This window comes from Microcaecilia unicolor, chromosome 6 (genome assembly GCF_901765095.1).
Source record: "Microcaecilia unicolor chromosome 6, aMicUni1.1, whole genome shotgun sequence".
Lineage (NCBI taxonomy): Eukaryota > Metazoa > Chordata > Amphibia > Gymnophiona > Siphonopidae > Microcaecilia > Microcaecilia unicolor.
In genome coordinates, this window is record NC_044036.1 from 241213022 (window position 1) to 241239434 (window position 26413).

The 26413-nt window shown below is 48.1% G+C and overlaps 1 protein-coding gene across 1 annotated transcript in view; it reads left to right on the forward strand.

The window, feature by feature from the left end:
• The window catches only part of RABL6 (RAB, member RAS oncogene family like 6), a 412427-nt gene that overhangs the window by 364122 nt on the left and 21892 nt on the right, over positions 1 to 26413 (forward strand). Inside the window, exons 13-14 of the mRNA XM_030206942.1 lie at positions 10619 to 10790; positions 11478 to 11533. Coding sequence (XP_030062802.1) covers positions 10619 to 10790; positions 11478 to 11533 — 228 coding nt within the window. The remainder of the gene's footprint in view (positions 1 to 10618; positions 10791 to 11477; positions 11534 to 26413) is intronic.

Here is a 26413-nt window from a genome sequence, read left to right on the forward strand (position 1 = left end):
GAAAGAGATGCATTTTCTCCTATACTGTTCAAAATATAAAGATCATATAAAGAAATAAAGATCATATATCATATAAAGAAATAGAAAAAGATACATTTCCTCCTATACCGTGCAAAATATAAAGATGCCAGGGGAGTGCAACTAGGACAGCTGCCCCCTGGCCAGAGAGAGCCCTAAGCCTTCTAGAATCTGAAGAAGGCATGGCCTGGTAGTGGGCTTTGGGGTCCTCTCCCAAGTTGCTGCCCTGGGCCCTAGCCATGTCTAAGACCAGCTCTAGCAGGATACACATTTCAAATCTGACATATTCTAATCACAAAACAGAAAATTCCTTTTGTTGTGTGGTCATTTTATTTTTCAAATCATGTTGGTCTCAGTTTCTAGTTTCTGTTGTGTTCCCTATACTTCCCTGTCCAGCATCTCACCTGGGTCCATCTCATAAGTACATAAATAATGCCACACTGGGAAAAGACCAAGGGTCCATCGAGCCCAGCATCCTGTCCTCGACAGCGGCCAATCCAGGCCAAGGGCACCTGGCAAGCTTCCCAAACGTACAAACATTCTATACATGTTATTCCTGGAATTGTGGATTTTTCCCAAGTCCATTTAGTAGAGGTTTATGAATTTGCCCTTTAGGAAACCGTCTAACCCCTTTTTGAACTCTGCCAAGCTAACCACCTCACCACGTTTTCTGGCAACGAATTCCAGAGTTTAATTATGCGTTGGGTGAAGAAAACTTTTTTCTCCGATTTGTTTTAAGTTTACTACACTGTAGTTTCATCGCATGCCCCCTAGTCCTAGTATTTTTGGAAAGCGTGAACAGACGCTTCACATCCACCTGTTCCACTCCACTCATTATTTTATATAACTCTAATTATGTCTCCCCTCAGCTGTCTCTTCTCCAAGCTGAAAAGCCCTAGCCTCCTTAATCTTTCTTCATAGGGAAGTCGTCCCATCCCCGCCATCATTTTAGTCGCCTTTCGCTACACCTTTTCCAATTATACTATATCTTTCTTGAGATACGGTGACCAGAATTGAACACAATATTCAAGGTGCGGTCACACCATGGAGTGATACAAGGGTATTATAACATCCTCATTTTTGTTTTCCATTCCTTTCCTAATAATACCTAACATTCTATTTGCTTTCTTAGCCGCAGCAGCACACTGAGCAGAAGGTTTCAACGTATCATCAACGACGACACCTAGATCTCTTTCTTGGTCTGTGACGCTTAATGTGGAACCTTGCATGACGTAGCTATAATTCGGGTTCCTCTTTCCCACATGCATCACTTTGCACTTGCTCACATTAAACGTCATCTGCCATTTGGACGCCCAGTCTCGTAAGGTCCTCTTGTAAGTTTTCACAATCCTCCCGCGATTTAATGACTTTGAATAACTTTGTGTGATCAGCAAATTTAATTACCTCACTAGTTACTCCCATCTCTAAGACATTTCTAAATATGTTAAAAAGCAGCGGTCCCAGCACAGAGCCCTGGGGAACCCCACTAACTACCCTTCTCCATTGAGAATACTGACCATTTAACCCTACTCTCTGTTTTCTTTTAACCAATTTTTAATCCACAATAGAACACTACCTCCTATCCCATGACTCTCCAGTTTCCTCTGGAGTCTTTCGTGGGGTACTTTGTCAGACGCCTTTTGAAAATCCAGATACACAATATCAACTGGCTCACCTTTATCCACATGTTTGTTTACCCCTTCAAAGAAATGTAGTAGATTGGTGAGGCAAGATTTCCCTTCACTAAATCCATATTTACTTTGTCTCATTAATCCATGCTTTTGAATATGCTCTTTAATTTTGTTCTTTATAATAGTCTCTACCATTTTGCCCGGCACCGACGTCAGACTCACCGGTCTACAATTTCCCGGATCTCCTCTGGAACCTTTTTAAAAAATCAAAATTACATTGGCCACCCTCTAATACCAATCTCGATTTTAAGGATAAATTACGTATTACTAACAATAACTTTGCAAGCTCATTTTTCAGTTCTATCTGGGATGAATGCCATCCGGTCTGCTTGTATGTGCTTCCCTTCGAGCCTCCCAACAGTGTGCACTTGTAGCATTGCAAACCGTGTGGAAGATTGACTTATCTTGTCAACTCCTGGAGAACTGAGGAACTGAGTTCGATTTCCGGCACAGGCAGCTCCTTGTGACTCTGGGCAAGTCACTTAACCCTCCATTGCCCGCCGCATTGAGCCTGCCATGAGTGAGAAAGCGCGGGGTACAAATGTAACAAAAAAAAAACCTCTCTTCAGAATAATAGATGCAGTTCTGCCTTGGGGTTAATAGACCACTCTGTTCTTCACCTATACTTCAGTCACTTTATAACTTGATACACAAATCAATTTGAATGCGTGTTAAACAGCAGAGGGCCCTTAAATTTGAAACTGATAAGTATTGGACCTGCCTCAGACAGGCCGGTACTCTGCAGCATATGATTAGTGATTGTCCAATGCTCCAAAGGTATTGGTTTAAAGATTGGGACATTATTCTGTTCCATGTAAAGTCTCCTTTACTCCTCAGTTGATGATGCTTCAATGATCAGTACTATTGCTGGACGACATCCCACCTGAGGTTGAAAAATTGTTTGACATTTGCATGTATTACATTGGAAAGTTGTTAAGTCCATTCATGTGAATCAGCGCTGGCTGTATCTTGTCCTCATTCCCAAGCTTGAGTATTACTTGGCTGAGCAGAATAATACCATGAACAGATATAATTGAATTTGGCACCTCTTTGATGCTGTTTGTCAACAATAGGTTTCTGGTTCTCATTATTTCACTGATTTTCAGAAGATGGTATGTTACTTGTTGGGACATAATTTTCCCTTTTTATTTGTAGTGATCGCTGTAGTATTCTCTCCACTGATTCTCCACTACTTGATTGGGGTTTTTTTTCATTGTTTCTTGTTGAATCTGTTCTGCCTTGTTGTACTGTTATTTTTCTATACTTTATAATTCAATAAATATTATTGAACTTAAAAAAAAATTGAGCCATTTGATTTCGCTATGGCTATTTTTCCACTTTTTTCCAGTCTCTCCCCCCCCCCCCCCCCCCCCCCCCAAAAAAAAAGTCGGTGTGGCAAGATCATTTGTATGACTGACCCTCACAACTGGTGCTCATGCCTTGGTCCTGACCATAAGGCCTCTAAATGTAAATTCTGTTCTCAATTGCAGAAAAGACCCCTTAAGAATTGAGAGGTACTACACACTGGAACTGAGAAGGCCTCTGTCTGCCGCAATGTCAAGCATCCTCTGACCCATCACTGAGGAAATGTAAAGATTCAATGTCATTCTCAGCACTGAGGGATCCCATTTTCAGACATTGAGCGGAGGCAAAGAAGCATCAACATCGGACCTTCTCAAAGCATGGTGCCAAGAACTCAGGGACATCTGTGTTGCTGGTACCCAAGAAGCATTGGTGCTGAGAGGACCACTCCCCCTCCGTAAAATTGATACTGATACAGCAGCTTCCCTGGAGCCAGGAGTAGGCCTCTGATTCAACATTGTCTTCTTTTCAGGCTGTCTCCACATTAGCACCGACCCTGCCTGTATCAGTGCCTGCCCTCGAAGAGTGGTTCTGGGCTATGCTGCAGGAGGAGCTGGAATGGATCTTGGCTTGGTGCGATGTTGAGGCATTGAGGACGTCGCTGTCAGCCATGGTGCCTCCCCAGCCCTGCCTATGCCCTGCCTGTCAGCCATTCATTGATGCCAGTGCCCCACCAGGAGTTGGAGCTGGCGCTGGTTGAGACAGTGATCTTCTCCAGCCCAATAGGGGAGGAAGTCCCCTCAGAGTTCAGGAGAGGATCTGGCATTCCCACCAAGACTCTGGCCATGAGTCCAGTGGTCTGTGATGGGCACAGACTCAGATGTCTCAAAATTAGTACTTTGCTGAGTCTGATTCCAACTGCTCTTGGAACCAAAGGAACTCTCCCCACCTCAGGAGAGGAGGAAGTCTCCCCCAGAGGAGATCTCCTTTGTCACATTTTTTTGTGGGAGATGGCTGTCCCATTTCATTTAGAAGTTGAGGATGTGCCGAGGGCTGAGCTGTTGAGCATCCTTGATTATGATGCCCCTCCTAAGGAAGTTGTGACAATGGAAATGCAGTTGAAGAATTGAAGACTCTCCTCCCTGTAAGAAGGTAGACTTTATATATGTAAAGTTGACTGCCGGATTCAAGAAGCAGCATTCCATGGTGTTCAAAACCGCCTGCAAAAGGGCAGACATTCCAGGCCCCAGGGAAGGCTGCTCAAACTCTGGAGTCTTTTGGGAAGAAGGTTTTTCAGGGTTCTATGCTCATTTCCTGCATAGTCCTATCAGCCATACTTGAGCCTCTATTTGAAGAACTTGGTGAGCAGTGCGGTGGTGTGTGTAGACACTCTATGTCAGAATAGGCCACTAAACTCTGCCAGCTAGTAGCCAAGCAGAAGAAATGCTGATAGCACATAGCTCGGGCAACTTATGATGCTTTTGATGTGGCCAGAATCTCCGCCATAAGTAATGGCATGTGCAGACTTGCTTGGCTGCGTATTGCAGAGGGAAACTAGTAGTCATTCCTTAATCTTTAAAGTGACAAATTGGTCATTGATCTCATCAAGAAACATGCTGATACCTCAAATTGCTGTCTCAGCCCACTCCTTCTGTGACCTCCACTTCTTGGAGGTTTTCAGGCAGTAGTTAGAGGAGACCCTATTACTCTCAAAGGCATGGGTTTTCTCTGTCTGCCCATCCACCCTCTCCAGCAGTTCCAGGGTTCCTGCCTCCGCCCTTGGCAGCAGCGAACCCAAAAAACCCAGCCAGCTCCCTAGTCAAAGCAGACAAGCTTTTAACTGGCTCCAAGAGAGCATAGCTGTCATAAAAGTGACCGTCCTGGATGCCCTACCAGTAGAAGGGAGGCAGAATTTTTTTTCAAGCAAGATGACCCCATGTAACCTCAGACCAGTGGGTTCTTGAAATAGTCCGGGGGGGGGGGGGGGGGGTTACGCCCTTCATTAGTAAGAACTCCCTCCAAATTACCCACCAAGAGTTCAGCTCTCAGCACCAGGATGAGCTTGCAGAGGAATTCTTCTCTTCTAAAGGCACATACAATTGATCCTGTACCACTAGGGGAAGAAGAGGTGATATTCTACTCCAAGTACTTTCTTGTGCCCATCCTAGACCTAAGGGCCCTGAGCAAAAGTCTAGCAAAAGAAAAGTTGAGGATAGTTTCCTTTTGTTCCCTGCTTCCCATGATTCAGGCAAATGACTGGCTATGCTCTCTGGACAAAGAATACTTATACCCACATACAGATACATCCAGTCACAGGATGTATCTCAAATTTTGAGTAGGGCAGGACCATTACCAGTATCGCATTCTGCCTTTTGGCCTCGCTTCTGCTCCCAGTGTCTTCACAAAATGCCTCACAGTAGTCAGTGTCACTATGCGAACTGAAAGTGCATGTGTTGAAGAGCACATAAAAAGAAGGTGCTCGAGAATCAATGCAGAAAATGTTTGGTGCTGTAGTTACTAGGGTTTGTCATAAAATAGCCAAAATCTCATCTCCTTCCTGTTCAGCAATTGAAATTTTTTGCAGCCCTGCTAGACACAGTTTGGGTTTGAGCCTACCTACTAGCTTCCATGACAGATGCCATGATCAGCATCACTCATCAAGTTCAGCGGAGCCATCAGATGTTGAGGTTGTTAGGCCACATGTGGCCTGTACTGTGCATGTTACAGGCATGGCACACCTTCATTTGAGAGAGGCCCAATGGACCCTAGCTTCCCAGTGATGTCGGGCTAAGGGGAACCTAGTGGACATCATCACTGTCACTCTGGAGCTCATGCTCTTGTGGTGGACAGTTTGGTCCAGTCTAGTACTGGGCATCTGTTCCAAATTCCTCCTCCTCAGAAGATGCTGACAACAGATGCATCCAACCTAGGCTGGGGAGCTCATGTGGATGGGTTTCACACCCAGGGTCATTGATCTGCCCAGGATACTCGCCTCCACACAGTCTCCAGGAGTCAAAGGCCATTTGGAATGTTCTAAAGGTTTTCAGAGATCAGCTAATGCACCAAATTATCTTCAAATAGACAATCGGGTTGCGATGTACTGTGTCAACAAGCAGAGAGGCATAGAATTGTACCTCTTGTGTTATGAAGTGGTCAGGATGTGGCAGTGGGCTTTCAGCCATGGCATGTTACTCAGATCACATACCTGGCAAGCAAATGTAACAGCCTGGCAGACAGACAGAGCAGGGTGATGCAACCACACAAGTGGTCATTCAACATGAGCATTGCCCAGGAGGTCTTCCAAACAGGACCTCTTTCCCACTCATTTTAACCAAAAAAGTCCCTCAGTTCTGCTCCATACTGAGATCAAACAGCATAGCATTGGATGCCTGTCTTGTGTGGGGGAAAGGCCTTCTGTATGCCTATCCTCTCATACCTCTGGTGGAGCGATTTTGCTGAAACTCGAGCAGGATCAAGGAACCATGATCCTCATCATGCCTTACTGGCTGAAGCAGATGTTATTCCCTCTACTTCTGGAGTTATCTTCCAAGGGTCCGTGGAAACTGGAGTGTCTTCCAACCCTCGACACTCAGAATGAGAGGTGTCTTCTACATCCCAATCTCCAATCCCTTGCCCTTATAGCTTGGATGTTGAGAGCTTAGAACTTGCATCCCTTTAATGTATGAGGGTGTTTCTCGGGTTCTGCTTGCTTCCAAAAAAGATTCCACTAAGAGGTTGTATAATTTTAAGTTGAAGAGGTTTGCTGTCTGATGTGAAGGCAAGGCTCTAGATCTTTTTCCTGCCCTATACAAAACTTGCTTGAATACCTTCTACACCTTTCTGAATCTGTTCTCAAAACCAACTCTGTAAGCGTTCACCTAAGTGCCATTGGTTCTTACTGTATAGAAGGTAAGTCCATCGCTGTATAGCCTTTAGTTTGTTTCATGAGAAGGTAGCTTTTCATGAAGCCCCACCATCAAACCTCTAACAGTATGGGACCTCATTGCCATCCTACTACTACTACTATTTAACATTTCTATAGCGCTACAAGGCATACGCAGCGCAGTACACCATACACAAAAAAAGACAATCCCTGCTGAAAGAGCTTACAATCTAGATAAGACAGCTAAACAGACAGAACAATTAAGGGTAAGGGAATAAAGAGGTGAGGATAAAGGACAGGGCAAGTGAGTAGAGGTTAGAAGTCAAAAGCAGTGGTAAAGAGGTAGGCTTTAAGTTTGGACTTGAAGATGGCCAAAGACGGGGCTAGGCGCACAGGCTCTGGAAGTCTATTCCAGGCGTGAGGTGCAGCAAGACAAAAGGAACGGAGTCTAGAATTAGCAGTAGAGGAGAAGGGGACAGATAAGAGAGAGTTATCTACAGAACGGAGTACCTGAGGGGGGGCGTAGGGAGAGACAAGAGTGGAGAGGTACTGGGGAGCAGCAGAGTGATTACACTTATAGGTCAATAAGAGAAGCTTAAACTGAATAAGGAAACGGATAGAGAGCCAGTGAAGTGACTTAAGGAGGGGGCTAATGTGTGCATAGCGACTTTGGCGGAAAATGAGTCGCTCACTGATGAGTTCCTCACTGATGAAAGCTCCTTTTGAACCGCTTGATACTTGCCACCTGAAGTACCCAACCTGGAAGGATTTGTTTTTGGTGGCGGTCACTTCAGTACATGGGAACAGCGAGCTTCAGGATCTAGTAGCTGATCAACTTTACACAAAATTTCATCACAACAGAGTAGTTCTTTGCACACTTAATTCCTAAGATAGTGTTGGAATTCCTTCTTAATCAGTTCATTGTTCTGCCAACATTCTTCCCAAAGTGTCATGCCCTACCTGGTGAAAGCACACTGCACATCTTGGACCACAAGCAGACTTTAATCTTCTATCTGGAGCGTACTAAAGCCCACATGCAATCCACCCATCTTTTTTTTTTTTTACCCAAACAGGAAGGAGGCAGCCATTGGTAAACATACTTTGGGGCTCATTTTCAAAGCACTTAGACTTACAAAGTTCCATAGGCTTTGAAAATATGCCTCTGTGTCAAACTGGTTAGCAGATTGCATCTTCTACACATGTCCTGGCAGGGTTGATTCTGAAGGGTCAAGTCATGGCTCAGAACGTCATTACATTTGGAAAAGCATTCTGATGAGTAGAAAGAATGGTTGAAAATCCATTGATACCAAAAGGGAAGGAAGCAACAGAATTTGCAATGGAAGAGAAAAAAAACTCTTCACGGAACTGGATTATCAGTTGAGAAACAACAAGTGGCAAATGCATAAATTCTGTGGGAAATACAAAATGTTACTCCAGGACCCATTTGTGGATCAACATTGGACACATGAATGGTTAAGAAGAGGTGATTTGAAACATAAGGATGAACGATTGATAGCTGCAGTCCAGGACAGCAGACTGCGGATGAGGTAGTTTACAGCATGCACTGAAACACTTGGTGCAACAGACATCTGTTGATTCTGTAAGAATGAGATAGAAACAGTTACTCATCTTGTGGCTGGCTGCGAAGTGCTGATGGTGGAAAATTTTTATACAGAAAGGTACAACAAGGTGGCATGTCTCTCACTGGGATCGCTGCAAGCTTTACATCATCAGTGTACTGGAAAAACATTGGGATAATGACACTAAGAATTGTGGAAATCAAAAAGGTTTTGATCACCTGGGACATCCCCATCCTAACTGATAAAAAGCTGGATGCCAGAAAACTAAATATAATTGTAAAAGAGTGGAGGAGTGGGCAATCCAACAGTAACGCGAAACCTGCAAGGTATCCTTCAAATGGCGTTAAATGCCTTATTGAAAAAGTATGTTTTTAGGAGTGCTTTAGCATTCTTAAAAAGAAAGTTCTAACCAAAAACAGGGGTATGGAATTCCAAAGTGTAGGAGCAATAACAGAAAAGCAAGCAGATCTAGCTCAGTGAAAGTGAATTTATAGATGTGATGGAACAATAAATGTTGGTCAGCAGAACGCAAGGTGTACACTGGTATATATGGAATAAGTGATCTAAACAAGAACTGAGGGATCCCAGAATGCAAAATCTAATGGGTTAGTGAAATGCGGTGATGAATAGGGAGCCAGTGTTCCAATTTTAGAAGACGGGTAACACTGTCGAACTTACATGCTCTGTTTAACTGCCATATTCTGGATTAAGTGAAGATGTCGGATTTGATATTGAAGAAGACCAGAGAAGAGAGAATCGCTGCTTTCTGTAGAGCGGTAGTCAGTGGTGCAGTCCCCGAGCTGGATCCCACGCCTGGAAGCTCCAGCACCTCTTGGGAGCTAAGGGTCTCCTGGCCCCTGCTCGGCGCGTCCGCTGGCATAGGAGGAGCTACCCGCATCTCGGGACTCAACGATGTTTCCGCTTCTGGCTGTGAGCGTGGCAAACCTCTCCCCGCGCCCTCCAGCAACGAAGACACAGATCCCGACAAAATGCCTGGAGAAAAGAAGCGGTCCAAGGAACCCGCCATCAGCGTGACTGGCGATGAGGGACTAGCGCGCTGTCTGCCCCTCCTCTTAGGCATAAAGCTGAGGAAATTTCAGCGTTTCAAAAAAGTTAAGGTAGGAAGGTTTAGAAGCGACTTCTCACTGCTCCCTTCAAGCCATCATCTTCATAAATAAAGAATTTATCAGTAAACGAAGAAACTTTGTCAAAAGGAGAACGGGAAGTTCGGATCTGCCTTAAGGCCAAGAATGATTTTGCAGAACAGTAGAGATGTGCTGAGAGAAACTGAGTTGGCTACCACAACACCCAGCATTTTAATAGTATCATTCAAAGGAATAGACTGGTCTCAGAGAGCAGAGAACATGGGAGAGTAGCTGGGCCAACCAAGGGAAAACCAAGGGCGTCCGACTGGGTTCCGTTGCACTTGAGTAGCTTACTGTTCATCAGTTGTACCATTCTACACCCATATTTTGTGATTTTCTACAGCAAGTGTCAGACGGTTGTTCCCTCGAAACACAGCCCCATGTCGGGTCATACACTAGTGTGATGCTGAATAAAAGTTACTTTTATCGATCCCTGGCTGAAGATTAAAATCAGGTAAAAATCATTTAACAGGAAGCCAATGGCGTTTCATAGCAAAGATGTTACTGGATCACTAGATGAGACAAAACAAGGGCCTGCACCAATATTTTGAACTGCTGTTTGTGGAGGTAGTCTAATCTGTCAAAGATGGCACAGCTTAAAATAATTCTCACATGTGAGTCTTCATAGTATGTGCTGAATCCATCACAACTCGTAGGAACTTCAAAGAGGTAACTAAAGAAACAGTTGCCTGCCGTATATATCCTTAGTAGATACTGGGGTGCAGTCGACTTGTTTAAAATTGAATGAGATTAAAACTAACCTGTAGTTAGGAATTCTATATCCCAGAAGTTCATAAATGTTGAAAGTTTGTTTTTTTTTTTCTCATTCAGTTTTAATTAATGTGACTGTATCCACTAGTTTAAAAAAAAAAGCCCTAGGAGGGCATGTTTTATTTCTGAAATTCAGTTAGCAGCAAAATGTTTTTGCTCATGATGTAGTTTAAATAAGCTGTACTAGAGTGTTTCAGAACTGTTCTTTCTTTATTCTTTTATTCTAAGGATGTGTTTCCGGTGCGAGAAGATATCTCAGATGTCTCGGAGGATGATATGGCCCCCGTGAAGCACCCCGGGATTCTGAAATCCACAATTCACCCTTTCAAACCCAAGAATGATTTGGATTTATTTGGCTTGGGCTTTGAAGAGAAAGTGCCTGCTGAGAATAGCGATGAAGGTAAGAGTGAATCCACTTCTCACAGGGCAAGCATATTTAGTATGACAAGGTGACTCTCTGCGCCCACCTCAATTTCAAAGCCCCTGGGAACACCCTTTAGGTTTCAATAAAGTAAACAATCATAATCTACTCAATGACACACACCCCCTCCTCAGAACAATACATAATTGGATATTAAACTTTATTGCATATGCACATAATGAAGGCACTTTCCAGAAGTCATTTACCTGGGTAAATTTGCAGTTTTTATGTAGTAATATTTAAAACTATAGCCAACGCCCAGTGACCTTTCCCATTGGATAGCTTCTATTTCTCTTGTACATTTGTGTCTTTATGGTTTTGTAGCCCAAGAAACTTATTTTTCCATTTTCCATTCCTACACCTCTCCTTTGTTTCCTGTTGTCCAACACCACAGGTAAGACTGGCTGCTGTCTTTCTCTGATCTTCCAGCTCAGGCAGTCACCCGTGCCCCCGCCCCCTTTCCAGTTCCTACCTGTTGGTCTTCCATGATTTCCTGTGGCCCTAGAAATCACCTCTGCCTCCTACCTATCTTATCTGGACTTTTTACATATGGAAAAAATTTAATAGTATGTTTAGTGTGGTTTCAGAGCTTTTTATCCTTCACTTTGTACTATCAATTGATACTATACCTGAGACTGATGGGCTAAATGTGATTTGTCATAACAGAGAAAGAGAGCAAACAACCTTCCAAGGAGAAAAAGAAGAAGAAAAAGAGCAAAGAGGTAAGCGTTGTTTCTTACAGAGACTCTGAATCTCCTTACTTAGCATCTGGAAAACCATCTGCTCCAACATCTCCCTGTAAACAACATTTATATCATCACAATATACATAGGTGATAGCACTATAGCGTGACTTTGTGCAGTTAAATATACATTGATGTCATTCACTATAAATCCTATTCTCCGAGGACAAGCAGGCTCCTACCGTGTTTCCCCGAATATAAGACACTGTCTTATATTAATTTTTGCTCCCAAAACGGCGCTAGGTCTTATTTTCAGGGGCTGTCTTATTTCGGGGAAACACGGTTGGCCCGCCCACCCTCTCCATCACTTCTGCAACTAACCCCCCACCCGAGATGGCCCCTCACCCGAAGTCGCCGGGCCACCCCTCCGTCGCTCAGAAACTAACCTGAAGCCTCCTTTCACTTGCCTTCCAGTTCGCATCGCAGCAAGCAGCAGGGCAGGCCTCTCCTTCCTTCCGTGCCCCGCCCTCGCCTGACGTTACGTTACGTCAGGCGAGGGCGGGACACGGAAGGAAGGTGTGGCCTGCCCTGCTGCTTGCTGCGATGCGAACTGGAAGGCAAGTGAAAGGTTACTTTCGGAGCGACGGAGGGGTGGCCCGGCGACTTCGGGTGGGGGGGCCATCTCGGGTGGGGGGTTAGTTGCAGAAGTGATGGAGGGAGGGTGGGCGGGCCAACCGTGTTTCCCCGAAATAAGACAGCCCCTGAAAATAAGACTTTGCTAGGCCTTACTTTCAGGGGAGGCCTTATATTTACTAAGGGCACCAAAACCTGGGTAGGTCTTATTTTCGGGGGATGTCCTATTTTCGGGGAAACACGGTATATTCTCACAAGTGGGTAACGCCGGTCCAGCATTTTGCCAAAGCTAAAAAGAGAGCTTTGTTGAGCGCGAGCCATGCTCCACCACACATGCGTGAGTGCCTTCCTGCCTGTTGCGTGCCCATTGCGTGAACGCAGTTTCCTCAGCTCTCTTTTTTCCCACATGAGGAGAAGGTGCTCCTTTTTTGCTCTCTTCTCACTTGCCTAGTCTCAAGAGCCTTTCAGTGTTATCCGCTGTGTTTTCTCGGTTTCTTGTGGCTCTGTTTTTTGGGCCGCCTTTTTCAAACCTGTCCTTTATTTTCTTAGTTCTGTTTTGTCCAGGTTTAAATTTTCTTTCTCCGAGGACAAGCAGGCTGCTTGTTCCCACTGATGGGTGACGTCCACGGCAGCCCCTCCAATCGGAATCTTCACTAGCAAAAGCCTTTGCTAGCCCTTGCGCGCCGATGCGCATGCGCGGCCGTCTTCCCACCCGAAACCGGCTCGTGCCGGCCAGTCTTCTTTTGTCCGCGCTCGGTACGGTCATGTTACGCCGTTCGCGCCCCTTAAGTTGACCTCGCGCGTCTCTTTTGACTTTTCGCTACAGAAAAAAAAAAAAAAGGATTTCGGAAGAAGACCTTTTCGGTCTTTTTCCCGTTCCTCTATTTTCAGTTTTTGCCCCGATAAGTTTCTTTTCGTCTTCGGGGTAGGCACTTTTGAGGCCTCGAGTCAAATTTTTTCTCCCCCTCTTTTTGGTGCCGTATGCAATCACGAGTTTTGATCTCGCCAGCGTGATTTTTCCGCCCATGTCATCGAAGTCTCCCAGCGGCTTCAAGAAGTGCACCCAGTGCGCCCGGGTAATCTCGCTCACTGACAGGCACGCGTCGTGTCTTCAGTGTCTGGGGGCTGGGCACCGCCCGCAGGCCTGTAGTCTGTGCGCCCTTTTACAAAAGCGGACTCAGGTAGCGAGATTGGCCCAGTGGAACGTTTTGTTCTCGGGCTCTGCATCGGCACCGGGAGTATCGAGTGCATCGACGTCGACAGCGTCCAGACCTCCGTCCTCGGCCGCGACTGCATCGAGTGCATCGAGGCATCGACCCTCTCCATCGGGGCTGAGACATCGGAAGGCTGCGTCGGCGTCGGTGGTACCGAGACATCCACTTCTGCTGATGTCGTCGGACGGTGGTGCTTCGACTGGAATGCAGGTGAGGGCTGTCCATTCCCCTGCTGGTGGCGGTGAGCCTTCGGGTGGGTCTCCCCCTACCCTGAGGGCTCCTGCGGTACAGCCCCCCCCGAGACCGACCTTCTTCGGCCTCGGCCCCGAGGAAGGGACGGCTGGATTCTACGTCCTCCTCGTCGGTGCCGGGAAGCTCCGGTGACATGCTTCGTTCCAAAAAATCGAAGAAGCATCACCACCGGTCCCCTTCCCGTATCGGCACCGAGAGCTCTGGGTCGCCGAGGGAGTCGGCACCCAGTAGGCATCGGCACCGAGAGGACCGCTCACCCTCTGTTCGAGAGGTGTCGATGCGCTCCACTATGAACAGCCCGGAACAGCCTCCACGCCCGGAACAGACTCTGACATTGACACCTGCATCGGCTTCCACGTCTTTCTCCACAGCCGCTCTGCACGAGAGTCTCCGGGCCGTCCTCCCAGAGATCCTGGGAGAGCAGTTGCACCCTTCCCTTCCGGTACCGGGGGTGCTTGCGCCACCGGTACCGTCGAGTGAGGCGCCGGCTGGCCCCTTGCCCGGGGTGAGGTCTCCGACATCGGTGCCGCTTGCGGTACCGACTGCGGTCGCCTCCCAGGAAGGCTCCCCGACGACGTTGGCGGAGGGAGCTTCGCCGGAGCGGGCGAGGGAGTCTACCTCTCAACGCTCTCGAGTCGAGCCGGGCACGGCTTCAGACACAGGTCCGTGAACTTGTGTCTGATACCGATGGTGAGGCCTCGTGGGAGGAGGAGGAGGACATTAGATATTTCTCTGACGAGGAGTCTGATGGCCTGCCTTCTGATCCCACTCCCTCCCCTGAAAGGCAGCTTTCTCCTCCCGAGAGTCTGTCTTTTGCGGCCTTTGTCCGGGAGATGTCTACAGCCATCCCCTTCCCGGTGGTTGTGGAGGACGAGCCCAGGGCTGAAATGTTTGAGCTCCTGGACTATCCTTCTCCACCTAAGGAAGCGTCCACAGTACCCATGCATCATGTCCTCAAAAAGACATTGCTGGCGAACTGGACCAAGCCATTAAGTAATCCCCACATTCCCAAGAAGATCGAGTCCCAGTACCGGATCCGTGGGGACCCAGAGCTGATGCACACTCAGTTGCCTCACGACTCTGGAGTTGTGGATTTGGCCCTAAAGAAGGCTAAGAGTTCTAGGGAGCATGCTTCGGCGCCCCCGGGCAAGGACTCTAGAACCTTAGACTCCTTTGGGAGGAAGGCCTACCATTCTTCTATGCTCGTGGCCAAAATTCAGTCTTACCAGCTCTACATGAGCATACACATGCGGAACAAAGTGCGGCAGTTGGCGGGCTTGGTGGACAAGCTCCCTCCTGAGCAAGCCAAGCCATTTCAGGAGGTGGTCAGGCAGCTCAAGGCGTGCAGAAAATTCCTGGCCAGAGGGGTGTATGACACCTTTGATGTTGCGTCCAGGGCCGCTGCTCAGGGTGTGGTGATGCGCAGACTCTCATGGCTGCGTGCCTCCGACCTGGAGAATAGGATCCAGCAGCGGATTGTGGACTCGCTTTGCCGTGCGGATAACATTTTTGGAGAGAAAGTCGAACAGGTGGTAGAGCAGCTCCACCAGCGGGATACCGCTTTCGACAAGTTCTCCCGCCGGCAGCCTTCAGCTTCTACCTCTTCAGGTAGACGATTTTTTGGGGGAAGGAAGACTGTTCCCTACTCTTCTGGTAAGCGTAGGTACAATCCTCCTTCTCGACAACCTGCAGCCCAGGCTAAGCCCCAGCGCGCTCGCTCTCGTCAGCAGCGTGCGCCTCAGCAAGGCCCCTCGGCTCCCCAGCAAAAGCAAGGGACGAGCTTTTGACTGGCTCCAGCAGAGCATAGCCGACATCCAAGTGTCAGTGCCGGGCGACCTGCCGGTTGGAGGGAGGTTGAAAGTTTTTCACCAAAGGTGGCCTCTCATAACCTCCGATCAGTGGGTTCTCCAAATAGTCCGGCAAGGATACACCCTCAATTTTGCCTCCAAACCTCCAAATTGTCCACCGGGAGCTCAGTCTTACAGCTTCCAACACAAGCAGGTACTTGCAGATGAACTCTCCGCCCTTCTCAGCGCCAGTGCGGTCGAGCCCGTGCCATCCGGGCAGGAAGGGCTGGGATTCTATTCCAGGTACTTTCTTGTGGAAAAGAAAACAGGGGGGATGCGTCCCATCCTAGACCTAAGGGCCCTGAACAAATATCTGGTCAAAGAAAAGTTCAGGATGCTTTCCCTGGGCACCCTTCTTCCCATGATTCAGGAAAACGACTGGCTATGCTCTCTGGACTTGAAGGACGTCTACACGCACATCCCGATACTGCCAGCTCACAGACAGTATCTGCGATTTCAGCTGGGCACACGTCACTTCCAGTACTGTGTGCTACCCTTTGGGCTCGCCTCTGCGCCCAGAGTGTTCACGAAGTGCTTGGCTGTAGTAGCAGTGGCACTTCGCAGGCTGTGGGTACACGTGTTCCCATATCTCGACGATTGGCTGGTGAAGAACACATCCGAGGCAGGAGCTCTACAGTCCATGCAGATGACTATTCGCCTCCTGGAGCTACTGGGGTTTGTGATAAATTATCCAAAGTCCCATCTTCTCCCAGTGCAGAGACTCGAATTCATAGGAGCTCTGCTGGATTCTCGGACGGCTCGTGCCTATCTCCCAGAGGCGAGAGCCAACAACTTGTTGTCCCTCGTCTCGCGGGTGCGAGCGTCCCAGCAGATCACAGCTCGGCAGATGTTGAGATTGCTGGGCCACATGGCCTCCACAGTTCATGTGACTCCTATGGCCCGCCTTCACATGAGATCTGCTCAATGGACCCTAGCTTCTCAGTGGTTTCATGCTGCTGGGGATCTAGAAGACGTGATCCACCTGTCCACGAGTTTTCTCAAATCCCTGTATTGGTGGACGATTTGGTCCAATTTGACTCTGGGACGTCCCTTCCAAATTCCTCAGCCACAAAAAGTGCTGACTACGGATGCGTCTCTCCTGGGGTGGGGAGCTCATGTCGATGGGCTTCACACCCAAGGAAGCTGGTCCCTCCAGGAACGCGATCTGCAGATCAATCTCCTGGAGTTACGAGCGGTCTGGAACGCTCTGAAGGCTTTCAGAGATCGGCTGTCCCATCAAATTGTCCAAATTCAGACAGACAACCAGGTAAGCAGGGGGGCACCGGATCTCGCCCCCTGTGTCAGGAAGCCGTCAGCATGTGGCTCAGGGCTCGCCGTCACGGCATGGTGCTCCAAGCCACATACCTGGCAGGCGTAAACAACAGTCTGGCCGACAGACTGAGCAGGATCATGCAACCTCACGAGTGGTCGCTCAACTCCCGAGTGGTGCGCCAGATCTTCCGAGTGTGGGGCACCCCCTTGGTAGATCTTTTCGCATCTCGAGCCAACCACAAGGTCCCTCAGTTCTGTTCCAGGCTTCAGGCCCACGGCAGACTGGCATCGGATGCCTTCCTTCTGGACTGGGGGGAAGGTATGCTTATCCTCCCATACCTCTGGTCGGGAAGACTTTGTTGAAACTCAAGCAAGACCGAGGCACCATGATTCTGATTGCTCCCTTTTGGCCGCGTCAGATCTGGTTCCCTCTTCTTCTGGAGTTATCCTCCGAAGAACCGTGGAGATTGGAGTGTTTTCCGACCCTCATCACCCAGAACGAAGGGGCGCTTCTGCATCCCAGCCTCCGGTCCCTGGCTCTCACGGCCTAGATGTTGAGAGCGTAGACTTTGCCTCTTTGGGTCTGTCAGAGGGTGTCTCCCGTATCTTGCTTGCGTCCAGGAAAGATTCCACTAAGAGGAGTTACTTCTTTCTATGGAGGAGGTTTGCCGTCTGGTGTGACAGCAAGGCCCTAGATCCTCGCTCTTGTCCTACACAGACCCTGCTTGAATACCTTCTGCACTTGTCTGAGTCTGGTCTCAAGACCAACTCTGTAAGGGTTCACCTTAGTGCAATCAGTGCATACCATTACCGTGTGGAAGGTAAGCTGATCTCAGGACAGCCTTTAGTTGTTCGCTTCATGAGAGGTTTGCTTTTGTCAAAGCCCCCCGTCAAGCCTCCTACAGTGTCATGGGATCTCAATGTCGTTCTCACCCAGCTGATGAAACCTCCTTTTGAGCCACTGAACTCCTGCCATCTGAAGTACTTGACCTGGAAGGTCATTTTCTTGGTGGCAGTTACTTCAGCTCGTAGAGTCAGTGAGCTTCAGGCCCTGGTAGCCCAGGCCCCTTACACCAAATTTCATCATAACAGAGTAGTCCTCCGCACTCACCCTAAGTTCTTGCCAAAGGTTGTGTCGGAGTTCCATCTGAACCAGTCAATTGTCTTGCCAACATTCTTTCCCTGTCCTCATTCCTGCCCTGCTGAACGTCAGTTGCACACATTGGACTGCAAAAGAGCATTGGCCTTCTATCTGGAGCGGACACAGCCCAACAGACAGTCCGCCCAATTGTTTGTTTCTTTTGATCCCAACAGGAGGGGAGTGGCTGTGGGGAAACGCACCATATCCAATTGGCTAGCAGATTGCATTTCCTTCACTTACGCCCAGGCTGGGCTCTTGAGGGTCATGTCACGGCTCATAATGTTAGAGCCATGGCAGCGTCGGTAGCCCACTTGAAGTCAGCCACTATTGAAGAGATTTGCAAAGCTGCGACGTGGTCATCTGTCCACACATTCACATCTCATTACTGCCTGCAGCAGGATACCTGACGTGATAGTCTGTTCGGGCAGTCAGTGCTTCAGAATCTGTTCGAGGTTTAGAATCCAACTCCACCCCCCTAGGCCCATGTTTTGTTCTGTTCCAGGCTGCACTCTCAGTTAGTTGGATAAATTGTTAGGTCAATCTCAGTTATGTCCTCGCCGTTGCGAGGCCCAATTGACCATGTTTGTTGTTTTGAGTGAGCCTGGGGGCTAGGGATACCCCATCAGTGAGAAAAAGCAGCCTGCTTGTCCTCGGAGAAAGCGAATGCTACATACCTGTAGAAGGTATTCTCCGAGGACAGCAGGCTGATTGTTCTCACAAACCCGCCCGCCTCCCCTTTTGGAGTTGTGTCTTCCCTTCTCTTTGTCTTGCTACATATGAGACTGGCCGGCACGAGCTGGTTTCGGGCGGGAAGTCGGCTGCGCATGTGCAGTGCGCATCGGCGCACGAGGGCTAGCAAAGGCTTTTGCTAGTGAAGATTCCGATTGGAGGGGCTGCCGTGGACATCACCCATCAGTGAGAACAATCAGCCTGCTGTCCTCGGAGAATACCTTCTACAGGTATGTAGCATTCGCTTTATTTTCCGTCGTCAACGGGCCGTTTTTAGGCCCTGCCTTTGGTCGGGTTTCTCCCTTTCTTTTTTCCTGTTCCTTGCCCCTTTTTTAGGCACCATCGAGTTATTTAATTTGGCCGATGAGGTTTTCCCATCCATGTCCACGAGACCTCCCAGTGGCTTCAAGCACTGTACCCATTGCAATTGGACAATTTTTGGTGTCTGCAGTGTCTTGGGCCCGACCATAGCCCTGCTAACTGTGTCTTCGCATGAAGAAGAGGACCCTGGTTTCCGAGAGGCTCAACGAGAGAAGAATTTTGGAGCCAGGTCAGGCTTCTTGATGTCTGCATTGAGGTTGGAGACGTCGACATTGACATCGAGTATCACACCAGCATTGGGAGCGTTCCTTTGAGACCCTTAGACACTGGGAGCAGCGAGGCATCGAGTGGGTCTCCACTTGTCTCAAGACCTCCTGCTGTGCAGACCCCCCGGGACCATTCATCGTTGGACCTAGCCCCAAGGCGACATGAGGATTCAACGTCATCCTCGTTGGCACCAAGGAGCCTCGGTGACATGCTTCGGGTGAAGTCCAAGAAGCATCGTCATCAGTCACCCTCGATACATGGTGCCGAGAGCTCCAGGGCATCAAAGGATTCTGCACCCGATATGCGTCGGCGCCAGAAGGATTGCTCTCCCTCCATTCAGGAGGTACCGATGTGCCTGTCTCCAAGCATCCAAGATCCTGCTCCCATGTCGACCCCTGCGGTTCTGCAAACTGCGCCAATACCGGCACCCCAGTTTTTCCCGGTGTCGGCCCTCAATGAGCGCTTCCGGGCCTTGCTTCCAGAGCTGCTGGATAGCCTTATGTAGCTGCGTTCATCGGTATCAAGGGTGCTTGTGCTTGCCATACCTCCCGCTGTGGCCCCACCTGGCCCCCAGCTTGCGGTGCAGCAGCCACCCAAACCAGTACTATCTTGACGTTGGTGGAGGAAGCTTCACCGGAGTTGAGACGGGAGATGACTTCTCAATATCGCTCTCGAGGGCATGGTTCCTCGGCATTGAGGCAGGTTCGGTCTCGGACATCCCATAGGGAGATACTGTCCAACACCAAGAAGGAGCACTCTTGGGAGTCAGAGGAAGATCCGAGATACCCTGTGAACCCTCTCCGGAGAACCTTTCATTCCCTTCTTTTGTTAAGGAAGTGGCTGAAGCCATTCCATTTCTTTTAGAAGAGGAGGATGATCCCAGGGCCAAGATGCTCGAGGTCCTGGACTACACATCTCCTAAGGAGGCTGTGACTGCCCCTCTTCACAAGGTCGTCAGGAACTGGGCGTCCTCTTTGTTGGTCCCTGTTGTGCCCAAGAAGATTGACACCCAGTATCAGATCCACAGTGAACCTGGGTTCATTAGGCCTCAGTTGCCTCGCATTTCTTTGGTGGTGGAGTCCGCTCTCAAAAGAGCCAGGAGTACTAGGGACCCCAGGCAGTGAAGCTAGAACCTTGAATTCTTTTGGAAGGAAGATGTACCAGGCTTCAATGCTGAATATAGTCTTACCAGCTCGTTACGAGTGTTTACTTGTCAAACTCGTTGAGACAGCTGTCAGACTTGATAGATTCACTCCCTCCGGAGCAGGCCGAGCCTTTTCACCAGTTGGTCAAGCAGCAGAAGGCATGTCTAAAGTTCTTGGCCATGAGCACTTAACGACACTTTTGATGTGGCATCCAGGATCTCTGCTCAAAGTATAGCAATGTGCAGACTCTCATAGCTGCATGTTTCTGACTTGGAACATTCTGTTCAGCAGAGGTTGGCGAATGCCCCTTGCCAGGGGGATAATCTTTTTGGAGAGAAGGTTGAGGAGGTCGCAGACCAAATCAAGAAACACACTGATACTATCTCTTCTCACTCCCAGTGGGTGCCTTCTGCATCCACCTCATCTAGGAGGGTTTTTGGAAAGCCAAGGAGTGGTCCCTACTACTATTCTAGGTGCAGGTACACTCCTTCGGATCATAAGCCTACTCAGTCCCAGCACACTCATTCACATCAACAGCATGCGCCTAAGGCGCCTACTGCTTCCCAGTCCGTCTCGGATACACCCTCAATTAGCTCTCCAAGCCTCCAAATTGCCCACCGAGAGCTCATTCTTTCAGCTCTTAGCGCAGGCAGATATTTCCAGAAGAACTCTCTGCCCTTCTAAAGGCCCATGCGGTCGAACCCGTTCCACTGGGGAAGAAGGGCAGGGTTTCTATTCCAGGTACTTGTGCAGAAGAAGACAGGGAGGATGCGTCCCATCCTAGACCTAAGGGCTCTGAACTAATTTCTAGTCTGAGAGAAGTTCAGGATGCTTTCCTTGGGCACCCTTCTCCCTGTGATTCAGAAAAACGATTGGCTATGCTCTCTGTACTTAAGAGACACATATACTCACATCCCGATACTTCCAGCCCACCAGAAGTATCTTCGATTTCGGATGGGAACACATCATTTTCAGACCCGTGTGTTGCCTTTTGGCCTTGTGCCAGCTCCCAGGGTCGTCACTAAATGTCTAGCAGTAGTTGCAGCATCGCTACGCAGACTAGGAGTCCATCCAGCTTATTTTCGAAAGAGAAAAACGCCCATATTTCGACCCAAATCGGGAGATGGGTGTCTTTCTCTCGTGGGCGACCAAATCGGTATAATCGAAAGCTGACTTTGGGCGTCTTCAACTGCACTCCGTCGCAGGAATGACCAAAGTTGATGGGGGCGTGTCAGAGGCATGGTAAAGGTGGGACTTGGGCGTGGTTATCGGGCGAGGAGAGATAGCCGCCTTCGGCCGATAATCAAAAAAAGAAAAGCGGTTTTACCGCGATTTTGGGTCACTTTTTTTGGACCTGGACTCCCCCAGTGGTCACTAACCCCGTCCCACCAAAAAAAAAAAAGAACTTGAAAAACCTTTTTTTTCCAGCCTGTTTGGCAGCCTCAAATGTCATGCCCAAATCCATGACAGCAGTATGCAGGTCCCTGGAGCAGTTGTTAGTGGGTGCAGTGGACTTCACCCAGGTGGGCCCAGGCCCATCCCCCCCCTACCTGTTCGACTTGTGGTGGTAAATGGGAGCCCTCCAGACCGCCCCCAAAACCCACTGGACCCACATGTAGGTGCCCCCCTTAGGGCTATGGTAATGGTGTTGGGTTTTGGGGGGGATTTGAGGGGCTCAGCACCCAAAGGAAGGGAGCTATGGACTTGGGAGGTATTTTACTTTTGTTTTTTACGTTTTACAAGTGCCCCCTAGGGTGCCCTGTTGGTGTCCTGGCATGTGAGGGGACCAGTGCACTACGAATCCTGGCCCCTCCCATGATCCAATGCCTTGGATTTGGTCGTTTTTGAGCTGGGCGCCTTTGGTTTCCATTATCGCTGAAAAACGATACCGCCCAGCTCAAATCCGCACAAATCCAATGCATTTCGCCGGCACAAACCGTATTATCGAAAAAAAAGATGGACATCCATTTTTTTTTTTTTTCGAAAATACGGTCTGTCCCGCCTCTTCATGTACCCGTTTTCGGATATAGACGCCCATGGAGATGGGCGTTCGCGTTCGATTATGCCCCTCCATGTGTTCCTGTATCTCAACGATTGGCTGGTGAAGAGCACCTAGGAGGACGGTGCTTGGAAGTCCGTGCAGATGACTATTTGGGTGCTACATCTACTAGTGCTTGTTTTAAACTACCCCAAGTCCCATCTGCACCCTGTCCAGCGATTGGCGTTCATAGGAGCCCTGCTTGACAAACAGAACATTCAAGCCTACCTCCTGGAGGCGAGAGTAGATAATCTTGTCTTGCTGGCGTCCAAGGTTCATGCCTCTCAGGAGGTTACACAGTTCAGCAGATGTTGAGATTGCTGGGCCACGTGACTTCCACGATGGTATTTTCAAACAACGTCCATGCCTGATATAAAGTCCTAACCTTCGCAGCTGACCCTGTCAGTTTCTTTTGAACCATTTTCCTCATTTTCTCATAGTCATCCTTTTGAAAATTGAATGCTGCTACAGTAGATTTCTTTACTGACTTCACTTCAAATATCAGCTCAGATTTGATCATGTTATCATCACTGTTTCCAGCGAATCCAACACTGTTACCTCTCATACCACCCCTGAATTTTACTAAGGATTAATCTAAAATAGCTCCCATTCTTGTCTGTTCTTGGACCAGTTGCTCCAAGAAGTAAAAAAGGCCCGTTTCTGAAACAAATGAAACGGGCGCTAGCAAGGTTTTCCTCGGAGTGTGTATGTTTGAGAGAGTATATGTGAGAGTGACTGTGTGTGAGAGAGAGTGAATGTGCGAGTGTGTGTGTGAGAGAGAGAGTGAGTCTGGGTGCGAGTGTGTGTGTGAGAATGAGAGTGTGTCCAAGTGCGTATGTGAGACAGAGTGTGTTTCACATAGATACAGTGTGTGTGAGAGACAGACTTTCTGTGAGTGAGTGTATGAGACCAAGAGAGTGAATGTGATACAGTGTGAGACACAGAGTGTGTGAGAGACAGTGTGTAAGAGAGAGAGAGAGAGAAAGACATTGACTGTGAGAGAGAGAGAGAGAGAGAGATTGTGTGTGTGACAGTGTGTGTTGTGTGACAGTGTGTGTGTGTGACAGAGATACCTCCCCCCCTCTCTGGTGTCAGGCCCCCCCTCCCTCCCTCTCTCTGGTGTCAGGCCCCCCTCCCTCCTTCTCTCTGGTGTCAGGCCCCCACCCCTCTCTCTCTCTGGTGTCTGAGCGTTACTGTGCAGGACGCTGAGCTCTGGCTGTGCTTCAAGGAACTGACCAATCCTATTTAATAGAATGCACCTCCAACATTCTGAAGCCGAGAAACTTCGTGTGGTTGGTCACTTCTGCTTGTGACAAACCCGGAAGTACGTGATGTCAATTCAGGAAATGGATACAGAGAGCAGGAATGCCTCAGCCATGCAGTCAGTTTCAGAATGTTGGAGGTGCGTTTTATTATATAGGGTAAGAATTTTACCTCCCTAGTGCATTTATCCAGTCAATATTGGGGTAATTGAAATCACCCAGTGTTATAATGTTGCCCAGTTTGCCAGCTTTCCTAATTTCTGTAAATATTTGTTAATCTGTCTGTTCGTTCTGTACCGGCCGACAGTAGTACAGCCCTACCAGTATATTCTTTCCTTTCACACATAGAATTTCTATCCACAAGGATTCCAAGCTGCTGTGTTTCATGTAGAATATTTATTTTGTTTGACTCAATTCCCTCTTTAACATATAGTGCAGCCCCCCCCCCCCCCCAATTTGATCCACTCTATCGTGATATAATTTGTACCCTGATAAAACGCAGTGTCCCAATGATTGCCCTCCTTCCACCAGGTCTCTGAGATGCCTGTTATAGCTACCTCTTCACTTAGTGCTGTGTACTCCAACTCTCTCATCTTATTTTTTAGGCTTCTAGCATTTGTATATAGACACTTTAAATTGTGTTTTTTTTCCCCAGCATCTACAAGCTGCTTTGAAGTTGATAGAGATAATTTGTATCTTTTACTCTGTTCTCCCATTTCTTTCACCATTATTGAAACCTCTTTGTTGGGATTCCCTAAATGTGCTGTTTTAATAGTATCCTTTGAAGATACTCTGCAACAAACCATGCGCTCCTGGGCGACTGTCTGCTTTCCCCAGCCCCATTTTTGTTTAAAAGCTGCTCTATCTCCTTTTTAAAAGTTAGTGCCAGCAGCCTGGTTCCATCCCGGCTTTTAGAACAGGCTCCCCCTTCCCCAGAATGTTGTCCAGTTCCTAACAAATCTAATTTCCTCATCCTTGCACCATTGTCTGAACCACACATTGAGACTGTGGAGCTCTGCCTGTTTGTTGGGTCCTGCGCGTGGAATAGGGATCATTTCTGAAAATGCTACCCTGGAGGATCTGGATTTCAGCTTTCTACCTAAGAGCCTAAATTTGGATTCCAGAATGTCCCTCTCACATTTTCCTATGTCACTGGTACCCACATGTACCAAGACTGCAGGCTCCTCTCCAGTACTATCTAAAAATCTTATCTAGGTGACTCGTAAGGTTCACCACCTTCGCACCAGGCAGGCGAGTGACCAGGCGACCCTCATGCCACCGAGCTATCTATACACCTAATGATTGAATCACCAACTACAACAGCTGTTCTACCACTTCTCTCCTGGACAGAAATTCCCTGGAGACACCTTGTCGGTGCGAGAGGATATTGCATCCCCTGGTGGGCAGGACCTGGCTACAGAATTACTTCCTAGTTCACCAGGGTGATGCTGTCCTTCTAGGAGATCTCCCTCCTCCAAGGCAGCACTGGGGCTGCCAGACTGGAGGTGGGAATTCACCGCCTGTATGTACCTCTCTGTCTCCCTCAGCTCCTCCGCTACTGTAGCCTCAAGAGAATGGACTCATTCTCAGAGAGCTAGGAGCTCTTTGCATCAAGCACACACATACAACCTCTCGCCAACTGGGAGATAATCATACATGTGACACTCGATGCAAAAGACTAGATAGCACATTTGACAACTGTCTACCCATTTTGTCCCTGTCTTTGTATCTCAACTGCACTTGCCCACTCTGCTACATAGCATCAGCATCATACCTTAGTTACTTGAATATTTTAATGCATGCCTATTAGTGGCATCTCTAGACATAAATATTTGGGATGGCAACTAGGCATGTGGGGGTTGGGGGTCAAAGCAACATTTCCATACTCCTGGTGGGAGTGGAGGAGTGGCCTAGTGGTTAGAGCACCAGTCTTGAAATCCGGAGGTGGCCAGTTCAAATCCCGCTTCTGCTCCTTGTGATCTTGGCCAAGCCACTTAACCCTCCATTGCCTCGGGTACAAACTTAGATTGTGAGCCCTCCTGGGACAGAGAAATATCCAGTGTACCTGAATGTAACTCACCTTGAGCTAATACCGAAAAAGGTGTGAGCAAAATCTAAATAAAAAATAAAATAAACCTTCCCCCCTCCATCCTGTTTAAACTACCCATAAACCATCATTGTTTAATTGATAGCATCATTCAACAAATTATTCTATGTGGATGTGAAGTTTGGATTCTCTACAGGATTGGTCACAATCTCAATATAAACCTTGAAGCTCCAGTTCTGTATCACAAACTCATATTCCCGGACAGTGAAGCTTCTCCTTACAACTGGCCACACAACAAATATTCAAATTATGAAAATGAACTCAGGAACAGCTTTCACTACCAGATACTGTGTTTAAATTCAATGGGTTTTTGTTTGTATGGTGACTCTATCACAGTGCTTTTCAACCCAGTCCTTGGGGCACACCCAGCCAGTTGGGTTTTCAGGATTTCTACATTGAGATGCTTGAGATAAGTATGTATACCAAGGAGGCATTGTATGAAAATCTCTCTCATGCATCTTCATTGTGGATATCCCGAAAACCCAGCACTGCTCTACAAGAAGTGGAGACCCCACTAATCCTGAGCATTTCTTTTTCAAACAGACCAGACACTTTGAAAGTTAACACAAAGCCCTGCAAAAAGGCACTCAAAACCTATAAAGAAAACTTAACAAATCATAATAACTGTAACCCACCTATGGAGGCGGGCCCTAGAGAATTAAAATAACCTGCTAGTGGGAAAGTGGAACAAG